Source organism: Sceloporus occidentalis, unplaced genomic scaffold (assembly GCF_023333645.1).
Source record: "Sceloporus occidentalis isolate IW3139 unplaced genomic scaffold, rSceOcc1.0.p SCAF_5, whole genome shotgun sequence".
Taxonomy (NCBI): domain Eukaryota; kingdom Metazoa; phylum Chordata; class Lepidosauria; order Squamata; family Phrynosomatidae; genus Sceloporus; species Sceloporus occidentalis.
Genome location: NW_028316985.1, coordinates 115,627,365 through 115,649,359, shown reverse-complemented (window position 1 = coordinate 115,649,359; position 21,995 = coordinate 115,627,365). Strand labels below are relative to the sequence as shown.

Sequence of the window (21,995 nt, the reverse complement as noted above, 5' to 3'; positions counted from 1 at the left end):
CAGTCCCCAGATTTATAGCACTGGAGAGAGGGAAACACTGAAAATCATTCACACTTAAAACTCTTACATTTGCTGTGTTTTCATTCTGTCGGTAACTTTGCTATCTCTTTTCTTTAGCTATCTAACTGTGCATCTAAAAGCTCAACTGAAGTTTTAAATTTCTGCAATGCTAAAAATCTAAGGACCAAAGGAAAATTTCACTGGGGTGCCAGAACCCTTTCTCGGGGTAGTGCCCTTATTTTCCCCCACCCACCCATAGCTACACCTCAGGTTATCATTTCTATGTCTACTATCCAAGTGTATGCATGTTTACTCAGAAATAAAATTTTAGAGTTCACTGAGAGTTATTCCTAAGTAAACAGGTAAAGAAACTGCAGGCTCAGTGTATATCCATGGAACTAATTTGTGCATTCTTTGTATTACTCTCAAATGGTCGGTTCAAATGGCACAATGAGATCAATTTTGACTTGGCAATATGTGTTACAATGTTTGTATTTCCCCACATCGATAAGACACTAGATTCCATCCCAATCTGAAACTTCCATATTTGTTGAGGGTTTGGTGTTTTGTTTTGCTTTTTCATATATTTTTGCTAAAGCACACAAGAATTTTTTTAAAATGAGTATTAAAAGTACAGAAAAATTAAATGGACAAGCAACAGCCCAGGTTACAAAGAACCAATAAGGAATTAAAGAGTCCACTGGCAGGAAGTGGAAAATGACTAATAGAACGGCTGACCACATACAGACATACTTATTAAGAAACCTCTGACAAAAGAACTTGTTGTTGTTGTTGTTGTTGTTGTTGTTGTTGTGTACCTTCCAAGTCATATGGTGACCCTATCATGGGATTTTCTGAGACTGTGTGACTCGCCCAAGGCCATCAACTGGGTTTCCCTGATCAAGTGGGAAATTGAATCCTGATCTCCAGAGCCATAGTCTAATGCTCAAACCACTGCACCACACTGGCTCAGCTCCTTTTTACAAAGTTTTGTTATGCCTACCCAATACCCATTTTCTTTCTTGTCCTCTGTCTACCTAGAATTTGGATCTAGCTAGAAAATGGAGCCCTGGTGGCACAGTGGTTAAATTCCTGTACTGCAGCCACTCGCTCACAAAAAACCACAAGGTTGTGTGAGTTCCATACCAGCCAGAGGCTCCAAGTCAACTCAGCCGGGCATAACTCCGTAGGTCGCTAAAATGAGTACCCAACTTGTTGGGAACAATTAGCTTACACATTGTAAAACCACTTAGTACATTGGTAAGCGGTATAGAAATGTACTTGCTATTGCTAGAATTTTTTAGCAGTATCAGCGTTAGGAGGATTGTGAAGGAAGACTGAAGAAACACATACTTTCAATGTAGCAGTGTGTCTGTAGGAAGCAATTTAATCAGGCTCTAGCCAATTCAACTGCTGGCCTGTAACAGGTAAGGTATACAGCAGCTGCCTCCAAAATCACTTACTGAGCATGTGTAAACAGCAAGAGAAAAGGAGATAATCGTGACTCACCAACCACCCCCAGCATATTTTAGGAATGCATAGACATATACGTTTGACCACCAAAAATGCAAATCACATGAAAAGCAGAGGTTGGTGAAAAATCATCCCTGGATGAATTTTGGAAAAAGTATTCAGGCCATATAGCCTGAAAACCCCACAAAAAAAACCATCTGTAGAAAGCTCAAAGTGTTTTTATTTACTTATGAAGGGCTTACCTGGCCCAGTTGTTTCACTTTACATGCAGATATCGTGAGTTCTGAATAAAAAAAAAGTTGCAGAAACAGATTGAATTGCTGTTTTTCTTTTTTGTTTCTTTTTTTGTGATGTAGGAAACTATCATTATTCTTTCAATGTTATTTCTGCTTATGGTACCAAATTTCCTGTTAAAGAAGTAACACCCAGGAACACATCTACTTTATTAACTGAGATATACCTATAATGCCATGGATGGGAGTAGGTGCCAACTAATTAAAGAGCAGATACTTGGGAGAAATAAGAGTCACTTCTGCATTCAGGGAAGAAATGAAGAAATGTGTCTAGCCAATATTTATAGTACTTTGTTCATATTCATTGGGTAAGACAACTCTATATTTAAAGTCACAAAAATTGCCACCTACCCAGTCTTTAAAAAGAGGGAAGTGGACAAGGAGGAATTCAGAAGCGTGGCACCAACATCAATTAGATTCTCAATGAAACAGAATGAATTCACTATTTTAATTGTGAAGAAAATTGCTGTTATAGATGTCAAACTAGATTTCTAACTTCAAAAGACAAATATTGAAAATGTTAACAATTCATAGCTGTTAAGTAATCTGCTTCTCTTCTTCTCAGAATGTCAAACTTTGAGCAATTCGATATAGATTTTTACCAGTCAAACTACACCACAGATAACCAACAACAAGGTTATCCTGAGTCTGGAGACAGAGGACAAGTCTATGAAAACAAAAAGTAAGTGTTCAAAATGGAAGAATGTTTTGATTTAGTTCCATCCATGTAATAATAATAATAATAATAATAATAATAATAATAATATTTATTTCTATACCGCTTTTTCGCAGTGATCAAAGCGGTGTACATAGTAAAATTATTAAAACAACATAAAATTAAAACCACATTACATTAATTACAATATACAATTAAAATCCAATTCATAGGTGTATGTAAGTGAGAGGGAGAAAAGGGGATCAAACATAACTTCAGTGAACATGGGTGAATGCTTGGTTAAAGAGAAAGGTTTTAAGTCTCTTTTTAAACAGTTCAAGGGAGGTAATGAGACGGAGCTCCTTGGGAAGACTATTCCAATGCTTGGGGGCCATTACTGAAAAGGCCCTCTGAGAAGTAGTAACATATCTCGAAGTAAGGACTTCGAGCAAGTTCTTCCCGGTTGTTCTGAGAGTGCAGGACAGATTATATAGGAAGATGCGGTCCTTCAAGTAACTCGGGCCCAAGCCATGTAGGGCTTTATAGGTAATTACCAACACCTTGTATTGTGCTTGGAAGCAAATAGGCAGCCAGTGAAGATCTTTTAAGATTGGTGTTATGTGGTCAAACCTGGAATGTCCGGTGACCAATCTGGCGGCCGTGTTTTGTACTAATTGAAGCTTCCGAGTTTGGTACAAGGGTTGCCCCATGTAGAGCGCATTACAGAAATCCAAACGAGAGGTTACCAGAGCATGTACCACCATTTCAAGGTCCCTTTGGCCCAGGTAGGGTCGCAGTTGGTGTATCAACCGAAGTTGATAACAAGTGCTTCTGACCGTCGCATCAACTTGGGATGACAATTGCAGGGACAAGTCCAGAAGCACTCCCAAACTGCGAATTGAGTCCTTCAGGGGAAGTGTGACCCCCTTCAGGACGGGTGGACAAATTTCCTTCCCTGGGCCTGGGGAACCTATCATTAGTACTTCCCTTTTCTCTGGATTCAAGCTGAGTTTGTTTTTCCTCATCCAGCCCATTACTGACTCTAAGCAGGCATTTAGAGCAGAGACACCATCCTTAGACACTGCAGCAGTCGGGGACACAGAGAAACATATCTAGGTGTCATCAGCGTACTGATAACACTGCGCCCCGTGTCTCCGGATGATCTCTCCCAGTGGTTTCATGTAAATGTTAAATAGCATGGGGGACAAAATAGCTCCCTGAGAGACACCGGATGTCAGTTCCCTCTTAGAGGAGTAAATGTTCCCCAGCTGTACCATCTGGAATCTGCCCGAGAGGTAGGAACGGAACCACTGGAGTGCAGTGTGTTTCTTTCATGCTGATATAACAGGAAAGACAGAGAAAAGCGGCAACTTTTTACTTTTGCGAAGTCCGAAAGTAAAAAGCTGCTGGTTATCTTTGCTTTGCGTTCAGTTTAACTTCACATTATATCCAGTGATAAACTTCCCGCATTTGGGTTGTTTTTTTTTTAAAAAAAATTCAAATCTAGTTTAAATCCCATTTTCCAGCGGGATCTCCCTAGTGTGATAAACTTCTTCATTACATCTGCTGCACAAGATCATGGGTCACTGAAAAACAGCATAGTACATTTTTGTCCAAGTACATTACATTGGCTGGGACAAAAAATGTACCCCAGCGGTAAAAAGGAGCCCTGGTGGCACAGTGGTTAAATGCTGGTACTGCACCCAAAACATGAGTTCATTCCTGCAGGTTTCCAGGTTGACTCAGCCTTCCATTCTTTTTTAGGTTGTGTACCGGCTTGTTGGGGGCACACATTGTAAGCCACTTAGAGAGTGCTCAGCATTATAAAGTAATATTGAAATGTATGCAATTGCTATTGCTATTGCTATTGCTAAAAAGCAATAGATCTGTTGGGACAATTTTTGTCCCAGAGATTGTTTTCTCTTAAAAAATAAAACAAAAGAAATAAGAATTAAATGATAAATGGCTGGTTTATAACTCTTTACACAAGTGTGTCCAATGTTGCAGAATGACTATATTTTAGATTTTGTGTGGATTTTGCAAAAAAGAAAAAGAAAAGAAAAAGAAGTCACTAAAATGTTTAGTCCTGGTGCAGGAGTACTGATAACCTTAATTTTGGAAAGACTGAGCAAAACTTGCAGAGACTGACTTAATTGCATATGTAAAATCTAATAAAATCTCACATATACATTGCAATTTCCAAGAATGTATCCTTTAATTCCAGGACAGTACTTTTTGTTCTGTTTTAATGTGTTCTTGATTGTAGAGGTTGGACAGGTGCCTTGCCACAATCTGATGCATTGGCTGCCCCAGAAATGCTTTCATCTCAACAGTATTCAGGGCAAATCTTTCAACCAGCATATGCTCCTGAGTTTTCATCTAATATTGCTTATTCTGATAACTTTGATGAAGAACCTCCCTTGCTAGAAGGTATGGAATGAAAACATTCAATTGAATTTTTGCATGTTCTGTCAGCAGGAAAATCTGTATTTTTATATCTATTTGTATGTATCAAAACTTAGTAAAGAAGTCCTTTTTATTTTTTGAAGGGCGAGGAATGAACAGTTTTCATAGAGTTCTACATTATCAATTTAGCTATTTATCACCCCACCTCATCCTATAGATAACCTTCAGTTATAACGGGCATATTCCTATTATGTTCCATTGGAGGGGTACACCCCACCAGCATCATCACAACAGATTGCTTGGTGTGTACCTCCTGCCAGAGGCTACTTTTTCTATAGTGGCCTATTTTTTTCAGTGCCTGGGTTTCTGGAGTCCTTAGAGCCAAGACACTTAGAGCCTAGGCACTATACTTAATTGGCAGGGGAGATGTCATGATCATGAATGTGGTTTTCCCAGAGTTAGGTCATCCATTGCAATCCAGATGTGCTGACCCCTGCAATTTCTCAAAACACGGAAAACTCGACTGCATAATTTGTGGTGCATGTGCATTGCCTTTTAATTTCCATTATATTTTAATGTAATTTTTTATAATTTTTAGATGATTTAAACTGTTTAAAATTTTATTGTAATGCTTTCTAAATCTGTGAGCCACCTTGGATCCCTTCGGGGAGAAAGGCAGTATAGAAATGAAAGGAAGTAAATAAATAAAATACGGGAAGCATAGCTTGCGAATTCACCTCTAAGAGCCAGGTCCTGAAAAAATAGAGTACTCTACACAGAGATGGTCTCTGGTGGAGTTGCTTCCTTCTGTTGTTTCCCTTCCCCTCCATTTGTGTCTGGCCATTCATTACTGCCATCACTGCTGCTGTTCCGTTTGTGCCATTCATTCTGCATGAGTGGCAAAACTAACCAAGTGCTCATGGAATAGTCCACTATGCAAGCAGTTTGGCACTATAAGAGCTTGGCCACAGTGGGGTTTTTAATTCATCTAGCACCTCATAAAATGCATCTTATCCAGACAGGATTCTCTTCTTTTTCACTCTTTGCCTTGAAACGCCAAACAATCTACATAGAATGTGCCCTTTTGTGAGAAGATGTCATTTTTCTATGCAAGATCTCACAATGTTCTTCCACAATTGCAGTGTTCTCCATAGGTCCCATTCCATGGGTTTTTACATCAGGGTTTTGGTCCATCAATGGAAGTCAGTGAGGCAGATTCCTTTCTGTAAAAAACTCAGTGGCAGATGATTACCAATTACAAAATATTTTTATGCATTAATATTAAAACTTGCTTTCTCATAAATGAACAAATATAAGGCAAACTAAAGGCCAATTGAGCTTATATTCAGCTCAACGCCAATTTAAAATCCCTTATGCCAGAGTTTTAAATAGGTTGATGACTGCACGGACAAAATTCTAGATAAAGCATTTTTTAAAAAGAAGGAATAGTCAATCCTAGACTGTCAAATCAAAAAGAAGGGTGGGAAACTAGTTAATTTGTTGTGTTGCATTTGTAATACAGACACATGTTTATATTTGAAAGGGCAGCAATACAATTTGCATGGAAAATAAAGGCAATAACTCATTTTTATGGTAGATACATCATATACTTTACTACCTCTAGATGACAGCATCACAATAAATTTTGTATTCAGACTTCATAGCATTGCCTTTTCCTACATATTCATACTGTATGATCAACTATCATGTTAAGGTACCTATAATTAATAAACTCTTGTTATAATCTTGCTTACATATCATGTAATAAATTTCCTTTTAAAAAAATTAATTTGTTTTATTTTGAGGTGAACAAAAACACAAGTAAGTTCCTATGAACCACCTTGGATCTACATTTCTATAACATAGTTGTATTATTTATTTTTTAAAGAAAGCTTACAAACCAACGTGAAATCTCTAGTTGAGACAGAGGACAATCATATACCCACTTAGCAGGATCATTGAATTCAGTGGGACTAATTTCTAAGGGGTGGAACAGATGGGCAGGAAAAACCAACTAAATGCTGCTTTTTCCAAATGCAAGTCGAACTTCCACTGCCCACTCCCAAGGTGGGCTGAATAAGCATGAACCAACCGCACAGTGTGGCATCAACCTGCACCACTGGGTAATTTTCTGTTGCCTCCCCACCATGCATGTGCACCATCGCACAAACACACCACTTACGGCCTCCAAGCAGCAGTGTCACTAGGGGGCTATAGGGTGTGCGGACCACACCAAGTGACACCCTAAGCAAGGAGTGACACCACTGCTTCTCAAGCATCTGCTTTTGGGCAGAAATGAACTGTGGCATTTGCCTGTGTCCTATTAAAACGCTGAAGAGATGGTGTTAGTGGGGTGTGGTTCAGTGGAAGGAGAAAGGAGAGTGTCAGGTTTTTCTTTAAATTTAATTTTAATTTTTAAAAAAGTAATAATTTTTAATTTTTTAATCTTTTTTTAAAAATTCTTTAATACATTGAGGCCATACATATGATATTGCAATTTAAAGGTATAATTTTAATTTTGGCAGTTTATGTCACAACTGTTCCCATGACATTCAGTGATATATGGGTATTACGATTACTGAGTAACATTAGTAGAAAAAATCATGACTAAAGATTCTGTCTGATGTGGAATGGGAGGAGGACAACAGGGAGGGTGACACTATGACTTACCACCTATTGACGCCACTGCCTCCAAGTTCCTCCCATGTCCAACTGGATGCCATTACATTGCATGGCTGCTCCTTTGATTGGCCACACAATTGCATGTGCTCTGCTCTGCTAGTACAGGGCATTGGTGCATCAGTGTGTGAGTGATACATTAGCAAAGCACAATCATAGAGGCCCTGCATACATGCCCCTTTCACCCCATGCCCCTGTTAGACTCTCTGGGTTGTGTATATTATAATTGCATCAATTTGAGTTGTCACATTTTCATTTCTTAGCTCTGCTGCAGTCCTGCACTCACATTGGGGCATTTATATGCAGGCGCAAAGATGTACATTTTCTGCTTTGAGTTGGACTATCTCGACTTCTTTTTGCTCCAATTTTTAGCCCCGGCGCATGGCTTTGGTTCAGTTTCCAGTCTAAACACCCCACCTTCAAAGTGGCTGAAACCACTTTATTTTGCTCCTCTGTTTCACCCCTAAGTAAACATGAGGAAGATTGTACTATTTTAATTTAGTTTTGTTACATTATCTACACATCTTCACATTGAAGTCTGATCTTTCTACCTGACCTCAATCAAATGAGAACTAATGATAAAATTTCTGGCCTATGCAATCTGCAGTCTGCAACCTGCAATCTGTCAAACTAAAATCAGATAGGTAATAACTAGTTGAGATGTAGCGTGGTGATTTGAGAACTGGGCTATGATTGGAGACCAGGGTCCAGATCCCCCCTCAACCTCACACTTTCTCAGTCTCAAAGGAAGGCAAAGGCAAACAACCTCTGAAAAACTCTTGCCAAGAAAACCCCATAATAAGGTCACCAATCCACTTCCAGGCGCAATACAAGGGAGATTACCGCACTAGGGTAAAAGCGTTCCCCAATGCATTCTCACGGGCGCAAACCTGGAACGTGATGAGGGCCAGAACACTAGTTTACCGCACAGCGGAACGCCGCCATCGCTGCCAGGCGTTCCAAATGTGTTCCAAATGTGTTCCCAATGTGTTCCAGGGAGGTCGTTTCTGGGACCGATTTCAAACCGTTCCCAGAAATGGCCTCCCTGGAACACATTGGGAACACATTTGGAACGCCCGGCGGCGATGGCGGCGTTCCGCTGTGCGGTAAACTAGCGTTCTGGCCCTCATCACGTTCCAGGCTCGCGCCCGTGAGAACGCATTGGGGAACGCTTTTACCCTAGTGCGGTAATCTCCTATGTGTTGGTTTTTACCTATCAAGCCCTTAATGGCTTGGGCCCAGGGTACTTGGAGGACCGCCTCTCTCCATATAATCCGCCCCGCACTCTCAGGTCAGGCAGGAAACAACTTTTGAGAGTCCCTGATACGAGATATGTGGTGTCTGCACATAGAGCTTTTTCTGCTTCGGCCCCGCAGACCTGGAACTCTCTGCCTGACAAGCTCCGCTCAGCCCCCTTCCTGGAGTCTTTCAGGAAAAATCTAAAGACTCACCTCTTTTGTCAAGCTTTCCCCCATGTTCCCTAATTCCATTCTTCTTCCCTTGTGTTGATGTATTGTATTGGATGTAATTGGTGCTTTGGTTTTTAACTGTTTTTAACTGTGATTGAATGATGGATATTTTTACTGCTGTACTGTATTGTTTAATGTGGGGGGATTTCTTTTTATTGGATTTTGTAGTTTCGGTCTGTTTTTATTACTGTTGTAAACTGCTGTGATCATGGGAATAGCGGTATACAAATAAAGAGTCATTCATTCATTCATTCATTCATTCATTCATTCATTCATTCATAGGGTCATCATAAGTCAGAAACTCCTTGAAAGCAGACAACAAATAACTAGTTAAAATGAAATTATTAATTAATTTGGAATTTTTCTAATATAATATGATACTTAAATATAATTTTAATTGAAACAATTTACTTAAATTGTCATTTTAGCATTTAGAATTAAGTTATTGATTAAGTTATTAGTTAATTAAATCAGAGACAGTGCTAAAGAACTAGCAAATTTTACGTTTTTCAGCTTGTTCTTTACCCAAAGTCTAGTTCTTCTGGATTTTTGCAGAATGACTACTTTCTACTTGTTAGAACCACAGAACTGGAGAATTACAATGTTTAGATCACAAGCACCAAACCATTTGCATCCTATAGTTTGTTACCAGAATATGATAATATAGTTAATTCTAAAGATTTTAATCTAGCAGATAGTAGCAGCAGTTTGGGAGAAGGTGATCTTGTACATCTGGGCTGTTCTTCTTCATTCTATACCAGAGACTGCACACAGAAAGGGGAGATCAGGGAGTTTATCAGACAAGGGAAATTGGAAGTATAATCCAATGGCAATCCAAATGCAATCATGGGGTTTAATGTTATTGCATGATAGACTACTACATGCAATTTCAGGCAATGGGAAGTCAGTCCAAACACAATCATGGGATTTCACGTTATTGCGTGAGAGCTATTTTTGGGCAGTGGGAAGTCAGTTTGAATGCAATTCGAATTCACGTAAATTCGCTGAACTAGCAAATTCACGTGAATGCGTTCTGGCCCCACTTTCTTGTCATTCGAAATTAAGAGAAATTCCTCCCATGTGATAAACTCCACACACTCCCAGCCCCAGAAAATCCTGTGATAGTTTCACTTTAGAGTTACTTAGGAAATGACCTGAAGTCACACACACAAAAAATGGCAATTTAACTTTTTTCCCCTTCTAAGACAAATGCAATTAAATTAAGTTTAAAATCTATTAACAATTAACTAAATATATTATCCCTGTCCAACTAACTTTTTCATCTCTGACCCTGAGATTGGATTTACCATGCTCAGTCAATAAGGTTGTTGAGGCAGAGTGTTGGAAAGAGTTGCTCTCAGTCTAGTGATCTCACTTCCAACAAAGCAGAAGGTTAAAAGAATTTAACCTACCACCAACAGAAAGTCAGGTTGTCATCATCTTTGGCAAGTTGCCATCAGAAAACACATTTTCAAAGTCAAACCTCTTTAAATATAAAAGAGTTTTCTTGGATGAGGCAGAGCTGCCCACCTACACAAAAATGTGATTTAGTTAAAACTTGTTGGTGCGTTACAGACCGCCCAAAACGGGCGGTCTCATGCCGCTGCTGGTTGCTGCGTCCGGGAACTGCAGCAGCCAAACCGCGCGGTTCCCGGGCGCAGCAGGAAAGAAGTGCCAAAATGGCATTTCTTCTTGCGCCCCAGAAGAGGCACCGCAAGGCGTGAGGCACGCACTCACGGTGCCACTTCTGGCGTGCGACATCTGGACGCCGCGCGTCCGCGACATCAAAATGGCAGGCACCCATCTGTATGCGGTGCCGCCATTTTGAAGTACTTGTTACACGTGATGGGCAAGGCACGTCAGGAAGTGCTGCCCCTTGCACGTAACGCCGGCACCCCATAGGGCCCGTCCGGAATGCGCCGTTCAGTCCAGATTGATGTTGAACCAGTAAGGAATTGGCAAGCTATCTATGGGTAATACTTGCCTAAGAAAACCTTATGGAATTCATGGGATCACTGGCAATTTGAAGGCCCACACACACGACTGGATCTACATACACTGAGTGTGAAGCCAGGAGGTCTTTTTCTGCACAGCCATTTTACTGTATTTCAGTATTAGGGATCGGCTTATAAAGACAACACTGGATATTATGCAGTGGGATGCTAAAGCTGTCATCAGATAAAGACAACTTCTGTTCCATTAGCAGATGTGCACATAAAAAGCATGTTGATCAACATCTTCAGTAGAACAAGTGTTATTTCATCCACATTTTAGTACTAGGTAAAAAAGAAACAAAGCATGGAGCTTTGATATCATCAATATTTTAAACATTATTCCCCTAGTTATTCAAAGGTGCGTTATAGATGGGCTTTTAATACGTCCTCGTCACATGCTAGGGGTTGGCCGAGGACCTAGCGTCCACAGTGGCCTCACCCCTAGCACATGACGAGGGCGTACAGATGGCAGCGCCCTATACACACGGGCGCCGCCATCTTTACATGCTGGATGCGTTGCGTCCGCACGTGTCACCACGGAAATGATGCCGCAAATGCACCCCTTGTGCTTTGCGGCGCCTCTTCCAGGGCCTCAGAAGGAGCGCGATTTCCACGCTCCTTCTTGGCAGCGTCTGGGAGCCACGCCGTTTAAAGGCTGCGGCTCCTGGATGGTGCAAGCGGCGGCGGCAGCAGACCGCCACAATCCGGCGGTCTGTAACGCGCCAAAGTTTGTTTTAAAAGTATGGAGGAGGAGGAGTTTCATTTATTTAGCCCATTGAGCAGATGATGCTTATAGAAAGCAGTAGAACAGATGGTTACAACATACCATCTTGTCATAACATAGTAATAACAGCAATATGGATCAGAGCAATAGAATTAACAATGTATTAACTTTCTTCTTTTAGTCTGAAAAAAACATATATTTAACATCCCAACCCTCTAGGTGACTTCAGTATTTTACCCTCCTATATTTAGAGTAATGATTTGCTGGAGAAGGTTTCCAGGGTAAGATATACCACTTTTCTTCTAGATTCTTGAAGAAACAACAAAAACAACAACAAAACATGTGGCAGTGCATCTGCATCCTCACAATCACAGGGACAAAGTCTTAAGACAAATGGGATTCCTCCAAATTGTCCTGCCACCAGTTGAGACTGCATTAAACAATATTTCCAGTCTGTATGTATGATTGTGAAAGAGGGACAGTGAAGTAAGCTTACAGGGACAAAAGAAAAGAACAACTCATTTTAATGTGGTGCTGAAAGGGAGTTCTGACTTTGGAAGTCCTGACTTTGTGAGTTTTCAGGACCTGAGCAGGGCAGTTGATGGGGCTTTTCAAAGTCTCTCATTCTTATGGTTGCCATAAGTTAAAGCTAACTTGATGGTAAATAAGCACAAAACAACAAAGTGTAAAACTATACAGTGCTTTGGATAATTGGACTCTGTAAGAAACTAGCACTTTTCATAAAGTTAGACAACGTTATCTAGTGTGAGCATTTACATGTGAAAATGCTGGTTTGAGCATTTATGTGTACATGTGAGCATATCTGTGTGTATGACAAATAAAATCCATATTAGGCATTTTACTCCCTGGGAACAGGGACGTAGCCGGGGGGGGGGTGGTTCTTGGGGTCCGGACCTCCCCCCTTCCATTAGAAAAATGAATGGTGTGTGCTGCTGCGCCACCGCACCCAAGCCCCATTATACTGGTGGCACTTAGTCTGGACCCCCCCCCCCTTCCTAAAATCCTAGCTATGTCCCTGCTGGGAAAGGCCAGGCTTGCAACTTGGGAGTAGTCTTCAACACTGCATGCTTCTGGAAAGCCATATGGCTGCTGTGGCTAGGAGTGTCTCTGGCTAGCTTTGATTGTGTGCCAGCTGTGCTCCTTCCTAGGAAAAGTGGATCTGGTGTCTACCTTAACTATATCCTAATTAGACTACTACAACAGAATCAGCATGGGTCTACCTTTAAAAAGAGTTCAGAATCTGGCACTCAGACTTTCATTTGGGGTGTGTGTTAGGGAACACATATTACTAACGTTCAGGGTTTTCAGTTGGAATAAGGGATAGTGCTGTTATCCCTTTAATGCTTGTCTAAAGGTAGGGATTTCAACAAGTACTGCTTGTGTGATAAGAAGCACCTGCTGAAATTTCCATTCTACACAACAATTAAAATGACTAGGAGATCTTAAAGACTGTTTCTTCTCAAATGATCCCAGAATCTGAGATCCACAGCAGAAGCCTTGTTGCACATTCTACCCTCACTACCCTAAAGAGGCAAATACACAAGTCAGGACTTTCTTAGTAGTGGCTCCTTGTTTGTGGAACTCCCTCCCAAATGAAGTCCAGTTGAATTAGAATTGCCAGACAGAAAACTGAGGAGTATTACTGCACCTTTAATAGTTGTGTAGAAGAATTAATTACAGTGGGTATTGCTTGTCACCCGCCAGGTAATAAGCAACACCTGCTGAAATTCCTTCTTCTACACAACCATTAAAAGTGCAGAAACCATGTCCAGTCCTTACCTTATTAACCATCCCTACAGTGTTTATACAGCGAGTATCCCAGACTGTGTTGTTTTGTATGACCTTCACTCCTTCAAACAAAGGTCGGCTTTTGGAACAATTTTAATTGTGCATCTGTCTCAAACTGGCTTTAAAAATGCTTTGATTTGTTTTAAATAATATTTTAACTCTTTTTATCTGTTATGCATCACCTTGGGCCCTGGTGCTTTAAGAGGTAATAAGCCAATATTTTAACAGACAAATAAAATAAATAAATCTTCTATTTCATAACTGTAAATCAATAATTCCCAATTTGGAGTGCAAATTAAGCCTCAGCTGAAATGTGTCTGATATTTGAATATTTTGTCTACAGCCAACTGGCTGCTTTATTACGTGATGACTGAAGATACCAGATGAAGTGTTATGCCAAAGTTTTCTCTTAGGATAATAAACCATTTTGAAACTGTTTTCTGTTGCAGAATTAGGGATCAACTTTGATCACATTTGGCAAAAAACATTAACTGTCCTAAACCCAATGAAGCCAGCAGATGGCAGCATTATGAATGAGACGGATTTAACAGGACCTATGGTTTTTTGCTTGGCCCTAGGAGGGACACTGCTACTGGTAAGGATCAGTAGAAATTGTAGGTGTTCTAATAATTATTATATTTGTCAGCCAGTGATTGTTGGGCTGGAAATAACATAGGCATCTTTTCTGAAGTTCATATGAACAATGATGAGTCTGACTGCAAAGTGTCTTTGTAAGCTTTATGAGGGAATTCTTTTCTTCTTTGTCCATGCCTTTTCTAGCTGAAATGATCTTTGAATCCTAACGCCAATGTTCTTATCAGTAACAACTAGCTTTCAGAGAGAAATTATTTAGATTTAAATGAAACTAGATGCAACAGATTGTGGATCAGAGTTGAGAATAGAATTAATGGAGATTTTCCTTGTAACAGTCTGCTTTATCACACTAGCGGGCAAAGAGGATATAAACGAGAGTTAAACTAGAGAAAACGTTTCCTGGTTTTCTCTAGTTTAACTCTCATTTAAATCCCATTTGCCCACTAGTGTGATAAAGCAGAGTGTCTACAAAAATGCTCTGGAGCCCCCAGTCATGTGCCAGTGTGGTATAGTGGTTTGAGTGTTAGATGCAGCCAGGTATGAAAATCTTCTATCACACTGCCATTTTCTGTCCTTCCCTACCAACCCAGGTGTGGGCTTAAACTTCTTAAGCATGGATTTTATCACACATCTGTGTCCAGGCTGGAGGCATCCTGTACCCGATCTGGACTTCTCCCATTCTTTGCAAAGAACAGGAGATTCCTGTTCTTTCAAAATGTGCCGGAGAAGTCCAGATTGGGTACGGGTGCCACGACCAGGTACAGGATGCCTCCAGCCTGGACATGGAGGCATGTGATAAAATCCATGTTTAAAAGGTTTCATCCCATTGTCCCATGCCTGTGGTTGCTTATTCATCCCACAATGCCTCATTTTAATGAGGGTTAATTTTAGATTTATTTTAGTAATTTGATTGTATTTTATAATGTTTGTAGTTTTTAATTGGGGGTTAGGGATTATGTTAATTGTTGTATTGTGATATTTTATGGTTGTTACCTGCCTCGATCCTTCGGGGAGAGGAGGGCTATAAATAAATTATTATTATTATTATTATTATTATTATTATTATTATTATTATTTCATTCTTTCCCCCCTAACTATGCCCAATCCCTTCTTTATTGCATCAGACCTTTCAGCTCTACCAGGCAGTATTTCAAAAAGAGTTTTCATTTAGCCTCTGTCTTACCTCCTTCTTCCCTGACAGCAATTTATTAATCGGAGATAAAGCTGCTAAGTGTGGCCATGTCAATTAATCAAATACCCTGGAACAAACAAGTTAAAATATTAGATGATTACTGATGGCATTGTGTTTATGTACGACATCTGTAGAAAATATTGAGGATCAAACCTCCCTGTCCAAATTGAAAATGCTAAACCTATTGAAAACCTTTAATGACTGCAGAAGTAGTTGATAGTAATTTGTTACACTAATGGCATTATGCACCAGCAATATGTCAGCAGCAATCTTGGGAGTGCTGAAAATATGAGTGTTGATAAAGGCAGTTGCCCATTAATTTTATTTCAGACATAACCTCTTGCCTCATCATTTCATGGCAGGCTTGTTCTGGGGCCTGTTACAATGGACTTGAAACATTATTAACTCCACAATCCTAACCATTGTCAGTATAAGCCAGTGTGTTCTAGTGGGTGGAGTGTTGGGAGATCTAAATTCCACACTTTACCATGCTCACAGGATAACTTTGGGCAAATCATTCTTTCTCATCTTGAAAAATCTTCCTTGCTAAAATAGAGTGACTGTGAGGAGAGCTTTATATGCTGTCTTGAGATCACCGGAGGAAAAAATAGATATACAAGCTAAGACTCACTTATTTGGAATTCCAAAATCCAAAATACTCCAATATCCAGAATTATCCACGTGGATGGCTGAGATAGTGTCACTTTTGCTTTCTTATAGTTCAGTATATACAAATTTTATTTCAAGGACAAAATTATAACATTATTATATCAATGATTTTCACATTTAGACATGGGTCCCATAGCCAAGATATCTCATTATCATAGTATCATAGAATCACAGAGGAGATTATTGCACTCCCAGTTCCTGCCAGGATAGACACGGGTTGTAACCATAACAGACGAATCTTATCAGACAGCCCTGTGGCTGCGCAGTAGGCAGCCTGTATTAAATCTAGGCTTCTCCTGCAGTTTTTCAAGAATGGGAAAATCCCATTCATGAAAAGCTGTGGGAGAAGCCTGGATTTGATACCAGCTGCGGGGCTTTCTAATAAGATCAGTCTGTTACAATTAAAGCCCGTGTCTATCCCAGTGGGAATTGGCAATGTGATAATCTCCACTATTGGATGAGATCACAAGGGCCATCCAGTCTAATATTCCAAAATCTGAAAATAAAAATCTGAAATCCCAAATACTTTTGGTCTCAAACATTTCGGATAAGGGAGACTCAACCTGTAATTATAGCTAATAGATAAATAAATAAACATTAATTGTCCCCTACTTGACAGTAAACCTCAGTGAGTTTAAAGGGATTCTTAGGCAAGCATCTACAGAACTGCAGACTAAACACCCACACAAATAAATAGCAAATTGGTGAAGTCAAATATTTACAAGAGGCAATAATAATGTTAATTAAAAGAGTTCAGAATGTAAATTGGTCATGAAGCATTAATGTGTGGAGCAACATATAAAAATACAGATATTTTTCTATCCCAAGTTGACAACTACATGATGCAGTCTGTTGATCTCAGCCATGTTCCAAAGTTTATGACCAGAATCCTGCATGGGCACTATGCTTGCATAAAAATAGTTTATTAGATGCATGTACCATGTTAGCCAGTGGTTGGGTAGCTGGATGGGTGTTTCGTTTTTGCTTGTTTTAGAAACAAACATATCAGATATCAGTCAAAGGCAAGTTCTTTGTTTCATTATCTTTCAGTCTTGTCATGTACAAATTCAGTCTCCCTTATGCAAAATGCTTGGGACAAGATGTGCTATGGATTTTGGAATTTTTTTTTATTTATTTTGGACCTGTGTTTGCATACAGTATATGCACATAATGAGATATTTTGTAGATGGTATCCAATCTTAACATAAATTTTATGTATGTTGCATATACACATAGTTTAAAGATAATTTTATATAATTTTTTATTTTTAAACATTTTGTGCATGAAGCAAGGTCTGTATACACTAAACCATCAGAGAATAGAGGTGTCTCTGTCTCAGTAACCCATGAAAATAGTTTTTTTTTTAGTATTTTGGAAATCCAGGTAAAGGAGACTCAACCTGTTTATTATATCTTTCTAATTAACTGTCTTTCCTTTTTAGTTTTAAATACGACATCTGAGTACAAAGCAACATTTCTGTACATTCAGTATAAACTCAAAAATAATGTTAATAGTGTAGATAACATTTGAGCATACTAGATTAAATGAGCTGTGCATTTACTTCCATCAATTCCTACTGTGTTCACACTTCTTTTGGCAATAATTTGCATTCTGTACAATCATACTGGCGACATGATCACAGAGTAGTCTGACAACGCTGGCTCTTCAGCTTAGTAATGGAGATAAGCACCATCCCCTATGATCAGACATGACTTGACAACTTTGTCAACGGGGAATACCTTTACTTGTATGGTTCTATCTAATGGGAAAAAACTCAATTTCTTTGCCAGCTCCTCCACCATGAATACAGTGACATTGTCATATCTTTGTTTATCTCCACAGGCAGGAAAAGTTCACTTCAGCTACGTTTATGGCATGAGTGCCATTGGATGCATAGCAATCCATACTTTGCTGAACCTAATGAGCATAGCAAGTGTTTCCTATGGGTGTGTAGCAAGTGTACTAGGTTATTGCCTGCTACCCATGGTGATCCTATCCAGCTATGCAGTCTTTTTCTCTCTACAGTAAGTACCGTCACCTGGAAAGCTAACTGATAAGAAAGGCGGTATTAATGTGAGATGTGTTCAGACAGATAAGGGCAGAAATAACAGGGAAACTGAAACTGGAGAGCTAAACATACAAAACTGAACATACAAAAACTGAAGATCTGTTTACTTCTATGTTTTGTTTCCCACACAGATACGAAGATTTTGGTAAATAACCACATGCTAATGATGGTTGTCCCTTGTTAAATCCTTGCCCCCAGTACATAACTGCTTAGAGATAGACTGTCACTGTAAAGGAAGGCTCTATTTAATTTAACATTGATAAGAATGGGGACTGCAGCCAAGAAATCAAGAAGAAGATTAAGAATGGGGAGGGCAGCTATGAAAGAACTAGAAAAAGTGCTAAAATCAAAAATATGCAACCGAACACAAAAATTAGAATCATACAAGCCGTTGTATTCCCTATTGTCATGTATGGATGTGAGAGCTGGACAGTCAAGAAAGTGGATAGGAGGAAAATCAATTTATTTGTGATGTGGTGCAAGAGAAGAGTGTTGATGATACTGTGGATAACCAAAGAGATGAACAAATAGGTACTAGAGCAGATCAAGCCAGAAATCTCCCTGGAAGCCAAAATTACAAAACTGAGGCTGCTGTACTTTGGTCACATCATGAGAAGTCACAGCTCATTGGAAAAAACAATGCTAGGAAAGGTGGAGGGAAGTAGAAAGAGAGGAAGCCTGCATGTTAGATGGATGGGCTCTATTAAGGAAGTCATGAGTATGAGTTGCAAGAACTAAGCAGAGCAGTGGAGGCCAGGGAGTCTTGGAGATGTATCATCCATATTTGATAAAAATGCCTTCCCTTTGGGTGATTGTTTGCCTTCATACCTATGGGTTTTTCTGGATCTGGTAGCCCTTCTGATGTCAGAGCTGGAGTAACCATTAGCCAGTAGAGCCCAGTCTAGGTGCTTTAATCCATCTTCCAGGAAGAGGGGTTCACAGATCCTTTTTGCTTGGTCTACCATTTTTTTATTGTGCTTCTTTTTTGTCCTGGGTGATGGTTGGAGTTCTTGTGTAGGCATCCATCAGTGTATGTACGTTTTCTATATACTGTCTGGCCCAAAAGTTGGTTTGGTTTGTGGATGACCAGGACATCCAAGAATGGCAATATTCCTTCCTTTTTCTTTTTCCATCCTGAATTGGATATCCGGGTGGATGTTGTTCATATGCCAGCCACCGATGCTGGCAAAAAGTCGGGAATAAACTTTTCCAGAACACAGACAAATAACCCCAAATCCCCACAAAAAATATAAATAGTGCTTTGCATCCTTGGTCCTAGCTCGCATGTGAGAAGGAGCAGAAGAAAAGCAACAAGACAAATTGGCATCCTTACTGTGTCTATCTCTTGAAGTGGTGGGAGTGAGATGGTCCTTCAAACTAAAATTTAATAACCTAATATGGCTTTTTGACAAAAGTATGCTTAGTCTTCTGTGTGTGTGTGTGTGGTGTGGGGACTGTCTGGGAACGTATTTGAAAGATGAGTTTAAAACATGCATAGCCCCTTTAAAGTTCAGCCTAAAACCTAGAGCACATTTACCATTCATCTGACATTGAACTCACAAGTCACCAGTTTGTAGCTGGGGGCCTGACAGTCAGGAAATACTAAGAGGGAATTCATGGCCAACCCAGACTCACATGGCTTTACTATAAGTACAAATACGGTTTGGATGAAGCCGCATCAGTCAAGCTGTAATAAAACCAACATCAATGTTTTTGGTAGGCAAGACATGCCATAATTCTAGTTTGTCTCGTGCAAATATTGCATCATGAATAAATTTGCTTTTATCTGCTGTAGGCTTCTGCTTCACTGTGGAATGAGAACGCTAAAGTTGTTTGTCATACAGTTCTAACAAATGAGATAGCGGCTTGCTAATTTACTACTTGCTTCTTAATCTTTTAAAGCTGCAAATTACGAAGCTGTTTTTCATCCCAAATGAAAAATGTTCTTCCAGCTCCTGTCCTCCTTTCTTTGTTTGGCTTGATCTCATGGCATATTTGGTGCTAGCCCTTAGCTATCTGTGATTAGTAAGAATCTTGAGATGTTTTCGTTCTACTTGGATTAATCAGTGACTTTTGCTGTTGATGATGTTCTTTCAGGGGAACTCTAGGAACTTTGCTAGCCCTGATCATTATTGGATGGTGCAGCCTCTCGGCCTCCAAAATATTCACTTCTGCTTTGGCAATGGAAGGTCAGCAGTTTCTGGTAGCCTACCCTTGTGCTTTACTGTATGGCCTTTTTGCTCTTATGGCGGTTTTCTGAGCATTAGCATTCAGCCTTTCTATGAAGCCTGCCAGCCTGTACAGTATATTTAACTGCAAAGTCAAAGCAATCATCAGAAGATCTTTCAAGAGATTTTCCTACGGTTTGTGATTACTTGGCTTGGAATTCATACTTGTTTGTTATGTAATTATAAATGTGTTGTAGATTTATTGGAAATTTTATGAAATGCATTTTAATTTTAAATGCTTTCTGTATTGTAAATGAAGCATCATTTTTCTCCAGAGGTTTGTAACCAGCTCAGAAGGTACTCTGCACATGGGCAATCAGTCACATGTCCAATTTAGATGACTCAACAAGTAAGAAAAGCAGGCGAACCCTGGCAAGTTCTGCAGCGAAACAAACCATTAAGCTTTTCACTTTGGTTTGTTTTTCTTGTCATCCCAAAGTGAAACACTTTGCCCATCTCTGATTATTTTAATGGATTGTTTTAATTGTAATGTTTTAAATTAATGTTTACAAGGGAGGGAGGGAATAATTGCGATATTGGATATTGTATAGATTCTTTTTAAATTGTAAGCCGCCTCGATTGTCTTTCTGACAGAGAGGTGGGGTAAAAATAAAGCTTTTCTTTTTATTTTATTTAAACAAGCATTCAAGAAAAATAAACCAAAAATGAGCCTAGATTCTTTTTCTGGATTGTTTGAAGAGAAATAAACTAGGGAAGAAAAAGTGGTCCTGTTCAGATGACATGAGAAGCAAATCAAAGAACAATGGTCAATTCTGTATTTAACTATTTCATTCATTTCTTTATGATGGTACAGTATTAAGTATAGAAAGCAGAAATGATATCAGTATCATCATCATCTTTATTAATACCCATCCTTTCTCACAGACAGGGACTATTCAGGGCAGATTACAAATTAATACAGGTACAAAACAGAAAGATAAAAATGGGATTAAACAACAAAAAAGCCCATAAAACCAATTTAAAATGCTAAAAAGCAGTTTAAAGACAGTGCAATTAAAAACAGTACATATGATTAAAAGATCTTTAAAAAAACTTAAGTTCAGCAGTTCATTGCAATCAAAATGTCTTTGCCTGCTAAAGGAGAACAACAAGGACAGGGCCTCTCTACAAGGGCTTCCCAGCTTGCTTACTGCAAGGACGTAGCCGGGGGGGGGGGGTCTGGACACCCCTTCCATTAGAAAAATGAATTGCACTCGCTGCTGCACCACCGCACCCAAACCCCATTATAATGGTGGCACTTCGTCTGGACCCCCCCTTCCTAAAATCCTGGCTACGTCCCTGCTCACTGGGTGACCTTGGGCAAGTCATGCTCTCTCAGCCTCAGGTAAAGGCATTGGCACACCTCTGAACAAATCTTGTCTAGAAAACCCCATGATAGGTTCACCCTGGGCTTGTCATAAATTGGAAATGACTTGAAGGCACACAACAACAACAACAAAGCCCAAGGGCACCTACTGAGGACAATAATGATTGTGCCTGTTTTCCCCACAAAATAAGGTATTGTTTTGTTTATTAGAAAAGTGAGGGTGATTTTGTTCCCTGAAACCTCTGTGGCAAGTGATTCCACTTGATTTAAGTGACCCTTGCCTAGCCATTGGCTCAGCTGCTGGGATATTATAGAATGTTTGTGAGCTTTCCAAATGCTCAGAAACCATTTAAAGCAAGGAACAGATGGAGTTGTGCCATTAGTAGAAGGTGTTGCAGCAGTAAAGGGAACAGAA

At 39.6% G+C, this 21,995-nt stretch overlaps 1 protein-coding gene and 1 pseudogene across 3 annotated transcripts in view; both read left to right on the top strand.

The window, feature by feature from the left end:
* YIPF7 (Yip1 domain family member 7) overlaps positions 1-21,425 on the top strand; it is a 32,767-nt gene extending 11,342 nt beyond the window's left edge. For 2 of the 3 annotated variants that reach the window (XM_089526952.1, XM_089526954.1), the window contains exons 2-6: positions 2,332-2,448; positions 4,688-4,851; positions 13,952-14,097; positions 17,800-17,981; positions 20,123-20,356. In XM_089526952.1, the coding sequence (XP_089383078.1) occupies positions 2,333-2,448; positions 4,688-4,851; positions 13,952-14,097; positions 17,800-17,981; positions 20,123-20,285 (771 nt within the window). In that variant the 5' untranslated portion in view covers position 2,332 and the 3' untranslated portion in view covers positions 20,286-20,356. Of the gene's footprint in view, positions 1-2,331; positions 2,449-4,687; positions 4,852-13,951; positions 14,098-17,799; positions 17,982-20,122 lie in introns of all 3 variants that reach the window. The other variant, XM_089526955.1, reaches the window with a different exon arrangement.
* On the top strand, positions 5,234-5,377 carry LOC149312693 (U1 spliceosomal RNA; annotated as a pseudogene).
* Positions 21,426-21,995: the final 570 nt, after the last annotated feature.